Source organism: Bemisia tabaci, chromosome 5 (genome assembly GCF_918797505.1).
Source record: "Bemisia tabaci chromosome 5, PGI_BMITA_v3".
Classification (NCBI taxonomy): Eukaryota; Metazoa; Arthropoda; class Insecta; order Hemiptera; family Aleyrodidae; genus Bemisia; species Bemisia tabaci.
In genome coordinates, this window is record NC_092797.1 from 36,143,903 (window position 1) to 36,162,980 (window position 19,078).

At 41.0% G+C, this 19,078-nt stretch overlaps 1 protein-coding gene across 1 annotated transcript in view; it reads right to left on the reverse strand.

The window, feature by feature from the left end:
- Nucleotides 1-1,211: 1,211 nt before the first annotated feature.
- nAChRalpha1 (nicotinic acetylcholine receptor alpha1) overlaps nucleotides 1,212-19,078 on the reverse strand; it is a 244,376-nt gene continuing 226,509 nt past the window's right edge. Inside the window, exons 5-10 of the mRNA XM_019056913.2 lie at nucleotides 14,542-14,651; nucleotides 12,211-12,391; nucleotides 8,529-8,989; nucleotides 7,009-7,273; nucleotides 5,224-5,454; nucleotides 1,212-3,613 (exon numbers count right to left, since the gene is read on the reverse strand). Of these exons, the coding sequence (XP_018912458.1) occupies nucleotides 3,410-3,613; nucleotides 5,224-5,454; nucleotides 7,009-7,273; nucleotides 8,529-8,989; nucleotides 12,211-12,391; nucleotides 14,542-14,651 (1,452 nt within the window). The 3' untranslated portion in view covers nucleotides 1,212-3,409. The remainder of the gene's footprint in view (nucleotides 3,614-5,223; nucleotides 5,455-7,008; nucleotides 7,274-8,528; nucleotides 8,990-12,210; nucleotides 12,392-14,541; nucleotides 14,652-19,078) is intronic.

Below are 19,078 nucleotides of genomic sequence, written 5' to 3' on the forward strand. Positions count from 1 at the left end.
TCTTTTATATTTTGTGCTTTTACTGTGCTTCAGCGCGGTGTCCGTGCAACCAAACGCTCGAAATCGGACGTATTTGACTCTAAAAGATCGATGTACATAGTCATACGGGTTAAAACTAATGATTGCGTGCTTCTTGGTTTGTCTCCCAATTTCATTCATTTTTGTACAGTTTCTTTCAACACAACTTTTATTTTCCGCGTGGACGTAAACTACTGGACAAAAAAGTGCGCGGACAAAAAATCGTTGACGGAATGTCCTGAAACCTGGCGGGAAGTTTGAAATAAAATGCCGATATCGTGATAACCGATTCTCATCGGTCAAAGGGTCCTCTGTACAGGGGAAATTGGACCAATTAAACCAGAGCACCGAGGCTGAAACGGAACGTATGGGATGGAGCGTTTTGTCGATTTTAGATGGTCTGAAGCTGAAGAGCATACCTTTGTCTCTTTTACCGTGGTCTTGATAGATTCTATAGGTTGAAATTTTTGAAATAGCAGCCTGTGAAAATGGTGATATCAAAAACATAGGAGGAAAAACGAGAAGCAAGGCTAAAAATTACACAAAAAAAACCCGAGACATTTCGGCCCAAAACTGAGCCATTTTCAGTCGGAAGAATAAAAATAAAAATAAAATATAAAAATTCCGAATAGAAACCTGCAGACTACATGATGGCCGAGAAAAAAAATTTAAAAAATGTTTTTTTTCGGCCATCATGTAGTCTGCAAGTTTCTATTTGGAATTTTTATATTTCATTTTTATTCTTCCGACTGAAAATGGCTCAGTTTTGGGCCAAAACGTCTCGGGTTTTTTTGTGTAATTTTTTGCCTTGTTTCCCGTTTTTCCTCCTATGTTTTTGATAGATTCTATATGACATAGATATATGGACTATTTTACAAATATCTAAGTTGCTATTCCACGAGCAGTCTAGCTGTACAGCCTGACAGTTTGCTCACGCGCCCAGACTGAACAGTCGGCATCGAGCCACTATTATTAAGCCCACGATTGTACTGTACAGCATAGAGTACATAGAGTCGTAATGTGAATGGGAGAGTTGAGACCATGTCCTGGACGACGGGTTCCGAGCCCGGTGTGCGCCGAGCTTCGGTAACTTTTTCGATCCAAAATGGCGATGTAGAATACGTGGTGATTCCTATCCTCTTTGTGTATATTGTATGGCCGGGTCCCGTACATCGCAATAACAATCGATTATGTATCGAAAAAGTGACCCGGCGTGATACAAAAGTCTCGGAATTCGGGAGCTGGAAAGCTTTAGTGGTCCCAGCACTCCCTCTCACATTACGACTCTATGTACTCCATGTTGTAGTCGGACTGCTCGATTAGTTCATGATGGACTGAACCCAGGGGTGCCAACTTCCGGAGATTGCTACTGCGTAAAGTTAAGGAGCGTCATGTCATGTAACGAAGTTTACAGGCGAGAGAGAACTTTGCCAATTGCACATGCATTTCACATTATTTAGCGGTAACTTTGTACAATTCGATAAAAAATATAAAAAAAAAATTAAAATGTATTGACAAAAGAGATTCATTCCTCGGAATTTTACTCAGAGATAATCTGAAGAATGCTTCTTGACGCAGTTTTACTGGTGCTTGAGGCATTACTAGGAACGATACTCAAGGGGTGAGAATGTAAAAGATCAAAAATGACTCCTTCTTTTCTTAAACGATTTCTTCATGTGTCATTTAGAAATTGTGTGAAATAGATTAGAGGAAAGATGTCGGATAATTTAAACCATCCAAGAAATCGACAAGACTCTCATGCACATGTGCACTGTAAGATTTGTCATGCTTTTGAATGTACACATGACAGTGGTCATGCTAATTTTATAAATTTGTATTTTAAAAAAAAGTAAGAGGAAAACAACAACAACGACAAAAAACAACTAGGCATCCCATAAAACAACCTTAGTCGATGGAAGCATTGACGATAAAACTTTTCAATTTAAATAATTTAACTTCCGTCGGATAGACCGGACGACAAAAATTTGACCGGCAGTTTGATCAGATATTTTCAAATGGTAAAAACATAAATCCATACATTTATACATAAATCAATCGAATCATCTTAATTATTTACGTATGGGAAACGCTTTACTCACGCACACACAGTCTGCGCTCGTAGCATGAACTAAATGCGCGGTGGCGATTTCTGGCAAGTTGGTAACGCAGCTTTACTTTAATTTGAACTAATGATAAGTACTTGACCCACGGCGAGGCCTGCCACTACGATTCATATCGATTTTTTAGAATGTAGATTTAAATGAATGAAATTCAATGTTACCAACTTTTATAAATTGCCACTGCGCATACGGTGTGTGTGAATGTAAAACGCTGGAACCAGCCGTGACCGAACACGAAGTTTGTGCTTTTCACTTCGGCTATATTTTGGCCAAAGAGGAATTATTGGGCGGCACGTGGTTCCCGCAAATTACAATACTCGCATAATAGCACTCATGGAAGACTTAACAAAACAACATCACAGCTTAATAACACCCCGTTCAAAGGACAACCACAAATTCGGTCCTTCGAATGATGCCATTAGCTCCAAAATAGCATTTGCAACGGAAAAATCGCGATATATTGAAATCAAGTCGCGATTTTTTTACGATTTTTTGGCGATAAAATCGCCATAGGGCTATCAATATCTGGGCGATTATCTTCAATCTTGTCACGATGTCTTTAAAATTGCATTCGATAAAATCGAAATTTCATATCAATTTATCACGATTTTTTGTTCGATAGTATTGCGATTAATCGCCGTCGATAAAATCGCGATTCCATTGCAAATGTATGCTATGAAAATGCAACGTATTGCAATTTTTATTCGATAATATTGCAATAAATCGACGTTGATAGAGTCGCGATACATTCTCCGATTAACTCACAACTTATCGCAGTCACTGCTACTTCGTAGATTCGACGCTTTCATGTACGAATCCTTGTCACCCTTCCTTCAACGACTTTGCGTGTTGCATGCGGGATAAATGAAGGAAATGTGGAAAACAAAATTGAGGAAATTTTACAGGACTGTCTGCAGAGTCCGAGCTCCTTAAACAATTTCGTTCATGGACTTTGAGGTGACAGTAGGGTTTTTCCCGATGTTACCTCAAAGTCTGCATTATTAATATATTTGTATTGCCTCAAAATCTGTCAAATATCCTCAAAAAAATGCTTGGCACTACGTTATTGCCTTCCCAGAAAAACTATCAGAAATTTTGTTAATACAATATTCCTTCGACGTTTGAGAACAACAAACCTTTGATAACACTAAAGATAAAGATGAAACCAAAATAAATCAAATAAACCTGCGGTTACCGCGTTGATGCTGTTTAGCTAAGTCTTTTTTGGCGCGAGTATAACAAAAATAAAAAAGGAACTGAAATGGAATTCACTAATCCTCCTCGGGGCCCATCATCATCATGCGCAGTTTTTTCTTGGCAACTTTGGAATGCACAATGTCGATGGGCTTCGTTGTGTCGTAGAGCGAGGGAGCTTGCAAAATGATAAGACACGTTCCGATGACACAAGCGAAAAGGAATAGCCATAAAAATAATCTGTCTATAACCATAGCTACGTATTTCCAGTCTTCTATCACCTGCGAACAGAAGGGCGACAAAAGCATTAAACGATGCGCTTACAATGCAAACTACAATATTATATTGTTATGTTCGATGCGTAAATCTATCGTCTTAAAAGATTCACACTCTGTAAGAAATCCCTCGGAGCATTTCGACGGTGAAATTACCAATCCAAGTGTCTCAGTGTGCGACGGTTCAGATCTCCTGTCATCTTTTTTTTTTTTTTTTGACAAGGCCTGATCATCGTTTTTATCACACAAAGTTTTCTTATTTTTCGCATGTTACAGGATGTTCTCTAAAAATTTCGCGTAAAAATGTCGAGTGCAATTTTTTTTGAAAACATAAATTATGAGTAGGATGCTTCGAAAAACGCAATCAAGATTTTTGGGTTGATATTTTCAGTTTCACCACGGATTTACTTCAAACTCGTAAAAACATTGAAGTCAATGGAAATTAGAAAGATTTCGAAGAAGTTGCCAGTGAGGCCCGAAAACTTCCATACCCCTTTTGCCATTCACATTCCTTCCGCGATCGGCCTGCGATCGGTGAATTGGCCGATCGAGCATTTTCTACACACCTGCTTGGCTCTCTCTTGCCTCCCTCTTGCTGTACAATACGAGAATGAGGTTACAACGATTTTGGCGATAACCGGAGACAAAATACTCCCCACTAGTATCTTAGCAATGGTGGAAGCTTTTACTTTCAGGACTTCAACATGCTTCCAGGACTTTATGTCCACCTACCTTTCGTCCATTACATAAATGTCCACCGCTATTTATGTCCACTAAACCATTAAGTCCGGTCTTTATTAAGTCCACATGATTTAATGTCCAACCATGAATATGTCCAAAATTGTCGAAATTGTGGACATGTTATGTCCACATTTTTTTCTTCTCATTTAAATGACAGGAACCACCTCAAAAATAAATGCATACTACTACTACCTTCATTCTTAAAAACATTTCATTCATGAATCAAGTCATGAAAGAGAACAGACTCTAAGAGCAGATAAAAACATATGTTCATGTGTACACTGTACTGATATGATAAGATGAAAACCAAAGCGGGAGCCTAGGAAACGCTCCAATGCCAAATCAAACATTTTTCAGTAACAAATGCAGTCAAAATTGACAGTCCTCTTTAACTAGTTATTTCGTGAGCATCTTGTAGGATACTGTGCAACGCCTCTGACGCGAAATAGTTGCTTAAAGCGTTGCGGCGCGGCAGGCAATCAGCGTGACACGCGCACTGGCGCCTACAAACCTAACGGAATACTTCACGCGTTGCGCAATGCGTGAAGTACGCCCTTAGGTTTGTAGGCGCCAGTTGTACCCTTCAACATTCAACTGTTGACCTACCTACTTGGTCGACGGTTAACAACGTGCTGGCAGTTCCGTTTTGTAAACTTGTTTAGCTCATGACGACACCCAAAGCTCATCATCTACCATGTAGGAAGGTGAGGAAGGTTAAGAGCCTAAAAAAGAGTGGCACCTGTTGCTCCCTCATAAATACCCAAGGAAAGGTTGAATCCCAGAAAGTAAAAGCTTCCACCTGTCGCCAAGAGGCCAGTGGAGAGTATCTCATCTCTGGCGATAACTTTAAAAAACTGTGAGTGGGGATTACTTACATTTTCAAATTTATCTTTATTTTTTACATGTTGAGCAATAAACTTGGCGTCCTCGATGGTCTTCTCGATCTCGCGGAGCGGGCGCTCGAAGACGGGGCTGCGTCCTGCCAGCCGGGGGCAGAGCGCGTTTCCGCACCCTCCGCCAGGGGCGCTGAAGAGGTCGTCCTCCGGCCCGGGCAGCGGCGACGGCGGCGGCGGCTCCTCGAAGCACGGCAGCGGCAGTGGTACCACCTGAATAAACAAGTCATAGTAATCATTTTTCAATAAGACACAAAAACACTATATCAAGAATATTTGGAGTGCTCAATCCGACGCTGAAGCTGTATCCATATTCGTTCGTTAAATTGAACCCTTCGTCGCTCCTTTCTCTTTGGGAGGCTCTAGAGTCCCTTCATATACTGAGAGTCAAGACAACCCCCCTCATGGAGTCACAAACGGGAATGAAGATTACATAAATCAGCAGTTTTTCGTAATCTTTGATCGACTCATTCTCAAATTCCTTTCTCCGTTCCTTCTCTCATTCCGTTTGTTCCTTGCCGAACCCGTAATTCCCTGGTCCATTCCAGTATATAATCTTTGCAATCTGTGAAAATGTAATATATACTCCCGTTTGTGACACTGTGGAGGCCTAAAATAAGGGAACCAATCAGAAATGGATGCACATTGTCTTGACTCTCAGTATAAAGGGACTCTGGGAGGCTCCATATCAATGGCTAAGGAACAATACCGTTTGCAAACTGGCGATTTTACAGGACAAAGAAAAACCTTCGCTATTTTGGTAATTTTAAGTTTTGATTCGGAATTTTTTATACATTACAGCCAAGGTGAGTGAAACGTAGGTATGCTGCTCATAGGCAGATCCAGACACTTCGAACGGGAACGGGGGCGGAAAGTGGGTCTGGGGGCTCATCCCAGAAAATTATTGAAACTTTAAAGCATCTAATGCGTAGTTTAAGTCAATTTCTTCATGAATAATTACCAAATTTAAGCGTCCTCCCTTCTTCTTTCTTCCGTTCCTTCCTACCCTCTACTTTCTTCCCGCCTAGGATGCTGTGCTGATACCCTATTCAAGCACCTTAAATCGACGAAACGCTCTTTCCGTTCGATTCGTTTCACACTGGAAAAAAAACACATTGGATCTAGAGTCCAGCCTCTTGAAAACATTGACAAGAAAAAGAACTCTTGATTTAATCAGATTTAAGCTTAAATCAAAAGGAAATCCTCTCAAATTAAGAGGCTCGGTTCTTGATTTAAGCTTAAATCTGATTGAATCAAGAGTATTTTTTCTTGTCGATGTTTTTAAGAGTCTGGACTCTAGAACCAATGTGTTTTTTCCAGTGCAGCATTGGTGGGAAATTTTAAATGAAATGCCACTTTTGTGATATCCAACTTTCATGGGTCCAATGATTTCCTATGCAGACTTGCCACTATTTGGGCCATATGAATGGTGTTTTTCCCCCTGGATATGAACCTCTCTGGAAAAAAAAAAAAAAAAAAAAAACACATTGGATCTAGAGTCCAGACTCTTGAAAACATTGACAAGAAAAAGGACTCTTGATTCAATCAGATTTTTGCTTCGATCAAAAGAAAATCCGCTCAAATTAAGGTGCTTGGTTCTTGATTTAAGCTTAAATCTGATTGAATCAAGAGTATTTTCTCTTGTCGATGTTTTTAAGAGTCTGGACTATACTTCCAAAGTGTTTTTTTTTTCAGTGCTGTATTTACGTGCCCATGTCTGGGTGATGAAAAAGTGAATGAATAAATAAGTATGATTGTTATTATTACCACAGGGGCGGGGGCGGAGTTGGGCTCGTAGCGCGACGGCGGGGGCTCCGGGATGTCGTACTCGGGGCTGTACTCCTCGGGGCCACCGTAGGCGAGGTACTTGTCGGCACCGAGGTCCGCGTCGAACACCCCCGTCAGGACGCCCTCCGGCTTGTCGTCGTCGATCGAGTCGTCCTTGTTCGGCCGCTCGATCATCAGCACCTTCGGCAGCACCTGGATGAACACCTTGTACCAGAAAGGCGTCATCTTGTGCGTCACCGGCGACCTGGAACAAACCACAACCATCAACAACACCATCCACTGGAAAAAAAAACACATAGGATCTAGAGTCCAGACTCTTAAAAACATCGACAAGAAAAAATACTCTTGATTCAATCAAATCAAGAACCAAGCCTCTTAATTTGAGCGGATTTACTTTTGAATTAAGCTTAGATCTTATTGAATCAAGAGTATTTTTTCTTGTCAATGTTTTCAAGAGTCTGGAATCTAGATCCAATGTTTTTTTTTTTTTTTTTTTTTTTTTTTTTTTCCAGTGTCGGCTTCCTTTATCGGGGAACTTAACCTGGATCTACAGTGCTTTTGCGAACGATTTGAATATCGATCGATCAATCGACGATTCCTGGATCATAAAAAACTCTTCCAAAGACCCTGGAGGCTATCATCCAGGGTGCGTTATTCATGGGCGGAATTAGGTGCCTTTCGTGGGACTAACAGTAGGGTGCCTCATCGAAGAGGATCTGGAGGCGTAAAGAAAGGCACCCCGCAGACCGAGGTGTGTACGGGTAAGGGCACCCCAACCTCTCCCAAGGGGGGCATGGGGGGCTTCTCCTGGAAGATTTTGAAAAATTGAGTAGTCTCGGTAGCTGTTCCCACCGAAAGATGGATTTAAATACAATTTCAAAGATAAAAGATATATCAAGTTTAGCAAACTCCCTTACATATTTGGGAAGGGCTTACGTTTCTAAGAGAAAAGGTAGGCCCCACGCCCGTTCCTGGTTCAACCAGTGACAGCACTTAACTGTTCAGTATGTCTTTTTTCAGAACGATGCCGATGAAGATTCACAGTTAAAAAATTCCGTATTTATGGTTACTTTGAGTCACTTTTTTTTGGTCCGATTCACCAAAAGGATATGGTAGATGATTAACCAAATTTTTGCTTAAAATGACCGAAGCCGTAGGCTACACCGAGACATTTGGGGATGGAAAAATGCCCCGCTGAACATATTTACTTTTGTATATCTGGATGACTCTCATAGGTTGCGCCTTAGTTGCGAGTGACTAGCATATTTGATTCTCACCACTGCTATCCAGGTTCGATCCTGGCTATTGACGCCTAATTTTTAACTAGGTTGCAAATTTTCAACTGAGAGGTTTGGTCAGCAATGTAAACCAAAGAAAGAGTAAGCAAAGAATATTAACTGCAAACGGTTAAGTGCTTTGTGTTCTAGTTCCCATTGCATAGAATGTCGGTAGCTTTTTCATACTATGTAGACTTTTTCGTGTAACTGATTTGAACTTACCTAAAATTAACATTGAGAACGATGATAGTCACGACGACGGAGAGAGTGACGAGGACCATGGTAAAGAGGAGATATTTGCCTAGGAGAGGGACGGTGAGGGAGGTGGGAGGGATGATCTCGGCGAGGAGGAGGAAGAAGACAGTGAGGGAGAGGAGGATGGAGATGCAGAGGGAGACCTTTTCGCCGGAGTCGGAGGGGAGGTAGAAGACGAGGACGGAGAGGAAGGAGAGGCCGATGCACGGGATGATGAGGTTCACCGTGTAGAAGAGGGTCTTCCTCCTGAGGGTGATGTTGAACATGATGTCCTGGTAGGGCTCCTCGCAGCAGGAGTAGAACTTCTCGTTCCGCGTCGCCGGCACCCGCATGACGTCCCACTCCACCGAGAGGTAGTAGTCCTGCAGGTCGATCCCCATCTCGATCTCCGTCGAGTCCGGCGTCTGCGAAATGTGCCGCAGATCCACCTGAAAGCCCCATCAAACGCCATTTCAGACAAACACACGAAGAAGCTAGCATATCATTTGCCGACAAAAAACCAAGGGCAAGCGGCTTCATTGTTGAAAGTGGTACACAGAAAAAAATAGATGGTGCTGACGACAGGACCTTTTGTTCATACGGCTCTCGCAGTTTCTTTGTTACGGTCACTGAAGCTTCCGTTATGAGGACAGAATACTCTGTTCCCACGACCGAAGTTCTGTCCTCACAACAGAAAAATTCTGTAAGTGTAACAAAGAAACTGCGGGAGCCGTGTGAACAAAAGGTTCTGTCGTCAGCACCATCTACTTTTTTCTGTGTAGACAAAGCTATAGAAAAATATGACAAAAAGGATATGGAGGGATCTTATTGGTTGAAGCGGGTCCCTAGTAAAAATTGGCAGTAGAATCTGTGTTCCAAAATACCATAGACCTACAGTCGGCTGTAAGATTTCCAATAGCTTCTATAGCCGGCTACACAGTTTCTTATAGCCTTTTATAGCCGATGGCGATTAAGCAACAGCCAGGCGATAAAGTTTATGCTAAACGTTACTAATAGACCACTAGACAAGGTACGAATTTCAGCATTCTGGTACATGATTCTTAACCAAAATTTCACGTAAAATACGACGCGCATAACGAAAATGACCGAAATCAACTCCTAACTAAGATATTTAATGATTATTGATGCGTGAATTCAAACCACCCGCTCATGAAAACTCAATACTCTGCGTGATTCACATCGCGCGCTAAACGTTATCATGACAGTCTCTGCGATATAAAAATCTGGCAACCTCAATCTTGACACTTTGGTTCAGTTGTAGCAAATTGCTTATAGTTTGAACAACACATGATGGGAAATGAACATTACTCGATTGAGAAGCTTGTTGAAACCGTTGTAGTGCGCCATTTGACTCACGTAGAGCTTTGAGTTTCTTGTGAGCGGGCAGTTCAAATCCCTCGTAACCAATGTGACATAAAAACGTTAATATCTTCGTTCGGAGTTTGTTTCATTAGTTTTCGTTGCGCAAATCGTGCTCTACGTGAAATTCTGGTTAAGAAACATGTATCAGAATGCTTGAATTCGTACCTTGTCTAGTGGTCCATTACGGATTCTAGGACTTAGTGAGTTTTTGGAATACTGCTCTCTTTTTGGGCCGTAGTATCTTGATTTATTTTGCGAGGAAAGCTCCGTACTTTTGATGGATGCCTGCCATTCCTAATATATTGGAGCGCCTTCAGTTTCGTATGATACTGTGCAATACCTCTGGTGTGAAATAGTTGCTTCAAGCGCCGTGGCAGGCAGGCAGTCAGCGCGGAACACGCATTGGCGCCTACAAACCTAACAGGGATACTTCACGCGTTGCGCAATGCGTGCAGTATCCCTGTTAGGTTTGTAGGCGCCAGTGCGTCGCCGCTCCGCTTTGTGTTAGGCTCTAATATTTAATCTCGCGGAGTCAGCGTTATTCAACTCATGATTTTGAAATGTTTGCACACTCTGTATGGATTATTCTCATTTTCATTGATGAAAAAAAATATGTACTAAAGGAAAATATAATGTGTGTTTTGTAAATATTAAGGTGGTTCCGTATCAACCTTAATGATTTCCAAAGCACACGAATTTCTACACAATTTCTTATAGCCTTTTATAATCGATGGCGAAAAAGCAACAGCCAGGCGATAAAGTGTAAAGCCCGGCGTAGGAACTATAGCCCGGCTGCATAATTTTTTAAAGCTTCGTATAGCCCAGCCGTATGATTTTCTCTCCGCATTCTACAGTCAGCTATATGATTTTCTGTAGCCTTCTTTAGCCGGCTATAAGAATTCCCATGGTATTTTGAAACGCAGCTCTTATCGCTAATTTTTATCAGGGGTGGTTGCGATGGACAGAGGAGGTGGGATAATGGACTAACAACTGACGGCAATTTATTTTCTCCTTTAGTCTAAAAGAACCATCTATTTCAACCAATAGGATCGATCCATACTCCTTATGTCTTCTTTGTCTTTCGCTTTGTCTATCAATTTTAACATCAGCCTGCTGGGACGATCCTAGCAAGTTGGCAATACTGGTAATATACTTCATTTAAATCCATGAAAAAGATCGATTTCAGGAGAGATAAGCTGCCTCACCAAGAATCGACTGTTTCACATATGTAAATATAAATGCAGGAAATTCAGTGTTACCAATTTGCTAAATCGCCACCTACCAGAGGGTTATGTTGGGTTGGCGATGAGTCCAAAGACTCTAGAGAGCCTCTAAACGCGCCCGTAGTCCATCGTAGCCCCTCGAATGGTCGTTAATTAAGTTACTTTATACAGTGAGAGGAAATTACCACTTATTGAGATTACTCTCTTCGTAATGAGCAATTTTGTCTTAATAAAACAGGCATTAATCATTATGACGCAGAACCAGAATTTCTGTCTTAAATCTGAGAGGTGTTTCATAACCTCCCACAACCAATCAGATAGTTATCAGTCTCAGTCTGATGGGTTGTGGGAGGACTGACTTTTGTGGTGGGTAGGCGTCGCAGAGCGCCAGAGAGCGCTGTGAGAGCGACTCTTATGTATGTATGTTTCATATCCACTCTCGTTTGTTCATTCCGAACGGAATGCGGTTGGACTGCGATGCGACAACCTTATCAGGTTGCAAAAGAGTATGTAGGGAGAGTATTGTCATTTCGATATTTTTAAAAATAGTACAGAAAAACTTTACCGCTTTCTGATTGATCTGCGAGGCTTCCGTAAAGCTCTTAGGGCTGAATATGAACAAGCAGGATGGCAACAAAGCTTTAGACGTGATGAGAGTTTCTAACTTCTTAAATGAACTTTCAGGAAACTTTCTTGAATATTTTTGCCGATAATTACACTTTTTCTGAAGGTATTCTTTATTTTTCCCTTAAAAATACACATTTCCTTTGTTCGAGTTGGTTCACATTGGGCTTTCAGAGTCCCATGAAAGACCTGATATAAAACTAGTGAACCAATTACAGAGCGAAAAAAGACTATCTTCTTAGGCACTCCTAGTCACCACCGCCAATCTGGAAAGCTTCATCGTTAGGGTTAGTTCCCAAGGAAGCTTTTATTTCTAGTGTGAAATTTGACAGATGCTTCTTGACTGATGTAGCAGATATGCTTTGTAGCTCACAACAGTAAGTTTTTGTGAAAATGCATCAAAAATAATAAAGAGTAAAGTAAAAGATTTTCTTCCTTACCGTGTAACCATCGTATGACCAAGAGCCGAATTTCATAAAACAGGTTTGCTGATCGAAAGGAAAGTATTCTACGTCAATTTCACAAAAAGATTTGTAGGTGGCAGGTGGTTTCCACACAACTTTGCCCGTATGATGGATGATGGCTTTCGTCATTATCGTTACCTCGTAGTTCCCGTCAGCACTGAAATAGAATAATATAATTATTATATTATTATAGAAATCTTGTGCTATTTATACCATAGAATTATAATATATCAGAAATTATGATACCATCTTCCTAATCTACATTTAAAGAAATCCAATCCGTCGAGGAGAGGAATGAAAAGAAGAGAGTTCAGAAGAGGAAGAGGAGGTGAAGAAAGAAGAAGAAAAAGAAGAGGAGACAAAAGAAGAGTGAAAAAAGAGGAAGTCTAAGGATGAAAGGAGGAGGAGGATGGGGGATAATTTCTTTTTCTTCGTCTTTCCCCCTTCTCTTACACTAATTATTATTCTTCCTCTACTTCCTATCCTTATTCAAACTCTTCTTCTTCTTCTTCTTCTTTATCTTATTCATTCCAATTTCTGGTGCATTTCAATTTGACCTATTAGGAGTCACAAGTTACCGCACAGTCACTTTAATTACCCTGTTCCTCAATTCCAATCAATTGCAGCAAACTCTAATGCGTCCTAGTCGACCAGGCTACGGGGTTAAAATACATTCATATTGACGAAACCCAATATTACCAATCTGCAAAAGTGGCCCCTCTGCACCACGAATAATCAGATCACCTTAAAAGCGCCATCCATTTGGCAAGTCTGCGCGGTATAATGCCATAAATATGATTAAACGTTCCCATAGTTAAACTCAAGAGCTGAAGGGATCTTCCTCCCTATTTGTGATTTCATTCGGATAGCATTGAAACGCCAGCGCGTAAAAATAAAGGAGGGAGGGGGAGTTAATTTGGTAAAATGTGGTTTGAAGGAGGAATGATGTGTGAGGGCTCGTGGTCGATGAGGAGGGGGGGGGGGGGGTTATAACGAGAAGTGAGAGAGCAGGAATGAGCATTGCGGAGTGTTGCCAACCTCTTCATGATACATCTACCTTTCCGTGGTTCGATAATGTTAATAGTTTCGCAAAACTTTAGTATTTACTTTTATTTCCTAATGAGAAAAACAATTTTGAAATTACTTAAATTTATGGTTGAGAGAAATTGATGATTGTTGGCGAGGTAAATCCCAAATTTCTCATGTGGAAAGCGATGCTTGGTATATTTCAAGTCGGAACCACACTACGCATATACGTGATTTATGTACAAGAGAGTTACAACAAACAAACCCCTAAAATTTTCTAGCTTTAACTGGAAGTTTGGATGGTTTTCTTATTGTCTTACACAAATTTTTCACTTTCTTATACATCCATTCTAATTGTAAGTTAGTAGCTATTCAACAGTTGTCTTTCTTCAAAAATTCCAATGCAAGTATACCTTTTTCGTTTATGCGTCTACCTTGCGATTGCATCGAGCATAGAGAGTTTGAAATCTTTGAGAGTAACTGAAAAAATTATTTCTGATGGAAAATAATATTTTTTTAAGAGGGGCAATTACATAAGCCAATTGGTCCTGCCCCCCCCCCCCCCCGGCTCGGCCTATTTGGCCCTTTACCCTGTGTAAGACCCCGAAAGGGAAATTCTGGCCCCCTGTCCCCCCTAACAGCCCCTTAGAAGTAGTATTCAGACTTTTATGACCTAATTAATATGATTTGTGATGGTTTTACAGTTACAAAAGGTATATTTATTGAACGGAATCTTCAGTGCACAACAGATTATTTTCAGATCGTCCAGTGGACTTACGTCCCTATGCAGGGTGTCTACTTAAACAGGCTGGCAAAAAATCAGTACTTTTACTACTTTTTCAGTACATTCCCAAGAAATTTAGTACCACCTCAACAGAAAAATTCAGTACTATTTCAATACCTTCAAGTGACGAAGTTCGAAAAATTTCAAAAATTTGAATTTCCTGCTCAAATTGAGACAAAAATGAAAAAAAAAATTCCACTTTCTTGCAAAATTTCCGCACTTTTTCAGTACTTCCGGACCGCCCCTGAAAAATCAGCACTATTTCCGGATTTTCCGGAGATTCCGGACTTGTAGACACCCTGTTATGGAAAAAAATGCTTCAATCCTCGTACAGACTGACAACTATGAGGGAGTGCGGTGGCGCTGAGCATCCACACTTGCCGGTATGCGTTCGAACGGGGCTGTATCAAGTGAGGCGAAGATGGGAATAGGGGGTTTTTGGGGGATTTTCGGTGACAATGCATGAGCGGAGGTAATCGCATAAATGGTCGACTCACTTGTTGTAAAGGACGATATCCGGTAACCAGATATGCTCGGATGGTACATGCAGCGTATCCACCCCACCGTATTCCTCCGGGTTCCATTTCAGCTTGTAATCATTCCATTCCTGCAACATCAACGACAACGACCAACGTCAACAGCGTAAATTCATTTGCCAAATTAAACGTCGCCGCACCAGAGCGATGCCAAATGCACCGCTGTAGTGTAGAGTATACCTGTATACGGGAGAGTATTGCCATTTCAATTCTTTTACTACAGAAAAAGTGTGCCGCTCTCTGATTGGTCGGCTATCATGAAGCCCCAAAGTTGGCCCAACGTAAACAAACCCTAGCCCCTCCGCTCCTAGTTTGGCCCAATGTAAACAAACAAGATGGCGAAAAAGTTCTACAAAGTTCTAGATGTGATTTTGGGTGCGTGAAAGAAATTTTTTTACATCCAACTTCTGAGTTGAGTTCGGATCGAACTTTAATGAATATTTTTGCCGAAATTTAAACTTTGAGTGCGATTATCATTCATTTTTCAGCCGATTATACGTGTTTCTCTGAGTCGGGTTTGTTTACATTGGGCTAACTTTGGAGCTCCATCATAGCCTAAAACTGATGAACCAATCAGAGAGCGCCACAGAGATGGCAATACTCTCCTTATATGTGAATTTCTGCGAGTCAAATTTTTTAACCGAATCTGCACGGTTGCAATCTATAGGAGAAAAAACGCTCTGAATGTAACGGAAGTCGGTAGCAAGTTAAAATTTGCCAAATCCACTTGCGGGAATTTGACCGGACTGAAAATTTAAATACTACAGGGCATGCGGAGGGCATCATGCAAAACGGAACCACATTGAAACCAGTCGATTAAAATGTTTCATTCGCCGCGTGAGATAACCCAAATAAATGTTGGTTAAATGAAAGAATGTATGAAACAAATTATTAGTGCTCAGCTAGGTAAAAGTTTACCTGACTGTAGTACACAGAGCTCGTAAACTCATCAGTAAAACTTACAGAGAATATACTTCAGTTATAAAACGCACTCAAATGAGTTTAAAACTTGCTTTGGCTCGAGTTGTCTATGCTTTTTGAGAGTGAAAAGTTTTAATTAACAAACACAAAACTGATATCCTCTCACTTGTATGTTAAGTCAGGTTCCCCGTTCGCGACTCATACCTGATTACGATAATTTGGTAATCAGAAAAGGAAAGTAAGCATGACCACGTGCCTGTGCCGAATTATTTGCTCTCAAAGCCTCCTAATTAACACAATTATCTCCCAGGCTAGACAAACACTGATAAAATTGGAGCAATAAATATGAACGTGAACTTATAATTTTGTAGCAATATTAGCCTCTCAGTGCTTGTCTGTGGAGTTATTTTTTTTTTTTTTCGAGTGCGTTTGCTTCTACACCGGACGCGGCTGTCTGTGATAATCATATTTTCGCAAGAAGGTAGGACTCGCATGAGAGTAAACGGAGAAATCAAATTGAAAGTACTATTCAGACACTTTTGCACAAAGCACACAAGCAAGGGAAAAATCAAGTGAAGTTTTTGAAACACATTTTGTTTTTGTTTTTTTAAATACTTACAATCATATCCACGCCTTGAAATTCACATATTTCAAACTTCCGGTTAATTTTTGCAAAAAAAAAATGGCTCTGACCTACGAGAGTTACTTCGCGAAATTGAACTTCGATCAATATTACGCGTTGCAAGTGCGCGATGTGCCGGGCCTCATAAAAAAATACGTGTCGGGCACCAAGACACTGGACTTCGGCTGCGCCGGTGGCAGATCCTCGATCTTTTTGAAATCCCTCGGAATGGGACTGAACGTGGATGGAGTGGACATTAACGAAAACATGATTGAAAGTGCGCGGCGAAACGATCCCACGGGACACTACGAAGTGACGAAAAACGGCGAGATACCGGTGAAAGATTATCATTACGATTTCGTATTCGTGAAACACGTGTTCCTGCGGATCGAGACTGAGAATGAACTACAGAATATTTTAAACGAGATCAGTAGAGTACTGAGAGTGGGTGGCACGCTCATAGTGGTGGATAATAATCCGGACACCTACAATACAGAGTGGACGTTCACCTCCACGCGGTTCCGAGAGAATGAGAATCTCCGCAGTGGTCAAAGGGTCAAAGAGTACATGAAAGCAAGCGACCTGGTGTTCCACGACACGTTTTGGAGCAGCGAGGACACTCAAAAAATGATGCGGAACGCGGGGTTCAAAGTCGTCCAAGTGCATCGCCCCCTCGGAAAAGACGACGATGGTGTCGCTTGGAGGATGGAAAAGGAAAAGTCACCCTTCATTAACTACGTCGCTCAAAGAATCTTTTAAAGATTTTCGAGCTAATTTTCGAGTAAACATTTTATTTGATCAAAATGACTGGTTATCTCTTCTCGGCGTTTATTCTGAGAAATCAGTGAGGCAGGAGTGTCGCTAACAGGTATCTTTGACTGTTCATCTTCGTATATGTAAAAATTCTGTCGCAACATCGATTAAACTAGACGCATTGTGTAAAAAGAGACTTGCCGCATTGAATGTTTTTAGGGTGGTGCAAACATTTTTTATAAAGTTTAAAGTTTTTTTGGAAATAAAAAAGCGATTTTATAATTTAATTTGTTCTTTTCTGTGTGTATAAATGTGCGGGAAAAAATTGTTAAAGGTCTCAATTTTTCTCGAAAAAAATCTTAATTCTAATTCGTATCAAAAATTGGTACGATAAACTAGACACTTGAAATTATAAAATGTCTGTAGCCCTTTTGGGCCCTAATTTATTCACAGAGGCATCGGTGAATATGTAATGGATTCCTGGACTCTCACACGCATCCATATTCCCACTATTAAGTATTCAATTATTATTCTCTCTAATTATATTTTTCTTCTGGTCCTCTGTTGAAATAAATTCTGTACTTTTAAACATCCTCGTGCTGATTTTATCAGAGGTGTAAATTGCCTCGATTTTTCGACACCTCTTAAAAATAAAATTATTAAACAACTAATATTACATACACTCCCAATTGAGGTACTTCAGTTATGCGTTCCTTTTGTAGAGCCACTTACAATGTATTGCGATACCTATTCATGGTTGCGACAGAATTTGGAAAATTAAAGTCCTGACATTTCCTTGATTCCCTTACACATTTTGGTGGGATTCCCTGATAATTGAACCAATGGAGAATTTGCAAGGGTCTGAAATTTGATGAATTTCCTGTTTAAGTGGAATCCTCTGAGTAAACTGAACACGAAGATACCCTTGGTTCATAAATTGAGCAATTATTAGAGGAGATATGACAAAATAACCGATTCCGCTAAAATACATGTGTTTAAATGGGAAATGCCGCCAGATGACGTCACAAGGCGGCACATTTTCTCACTTTTAAATCAATTTTTCTCCAATTTCCCATGTCAGAAAAGAATTATGAAAAATATTGCGAACTCAGCTCATTAGGCACTTTCAGATGAAGCAATAAAAAAATTGCGTGCAAATTCTCCATTCCAGATTGTTAAAAAAACATCCAGTAAAAGCTCGTCAAGTCGAAATACGGTTAAGACAAAAAATGCCGATTAAGTAGAATTTTTTTTCGGTCCCTACACAATTCGACTTAGCGAGCATTCACTGTCGTTCGATAAGTTTTCAAGCAAAATTTGTTGTTCGAAACGTCATACCTACTCGAGAGCAACTAAAGGTGACTTAACGATTTTTTCCTGATATTTCCGTCATTTCCCCTGACTTGTTAAAATTCCCTGATATTTTCCAGTTTTCCCGGTATCCCTGGACTGTGGCAACCCTGAATATCGTGTCAACGTATTTTAACCTTGAAAAGCTCTGTCCCCTCGGACATTTTCCCCGGGAAATTGAATAAGGGATGCCCGGAAGAGTCCCACGACCTCGGGCCGGGACTCCGCGGGGTGAGAACCCCTCGGATTAGGGTTTCACTTGGCACACCTCGACTAGTAAAATTCAGCGGCGGGCTATTTTTACGAGCCCAAGTTGCATGGAACGGCGGTGGCGGTCTCCAGCGATTCGAGACACATTGTTCCGCGAATCAAGGCGGAGGCGGCACCGGGTCTCCAGCTCCGCCCGCCCTCGCCTTTATCTCGTCGCAATAAAAATGGTCATAAAGCAGCGAATACATTAAAGAGTGTCTTCCCCGCGGCTTTGTGTCTAACGTTTCTCGCCCCGGCCCACAATGGATCGAGTCAATAGGAGAGCTCGGACAAAATTTGGAAACTTTAAACGCTTATAACACCGTGTATTTAAGACTTTGAAGTTCTCAAAGTGGTGCCATTGGTTTCCTCGTAAAATTTTCTTCAAGGAACACCCCTTGAAGTTTAAAATGTGACGAAATAAACATAAAATTTTGAAATTCCAGTTAAAAATTTCATGTCCGACCTCTCTAATTGACTCGATCCACTGTGCGGCCCCGCGCAGTGACGAATTCATTCTCGAGCCGTTCGCACTCCGAGTGTCGTCCCGCAAAGCGGCCCGTTCCGCCTTGTTCGGAGAAAAACGACCCAAGAGCATTTGAA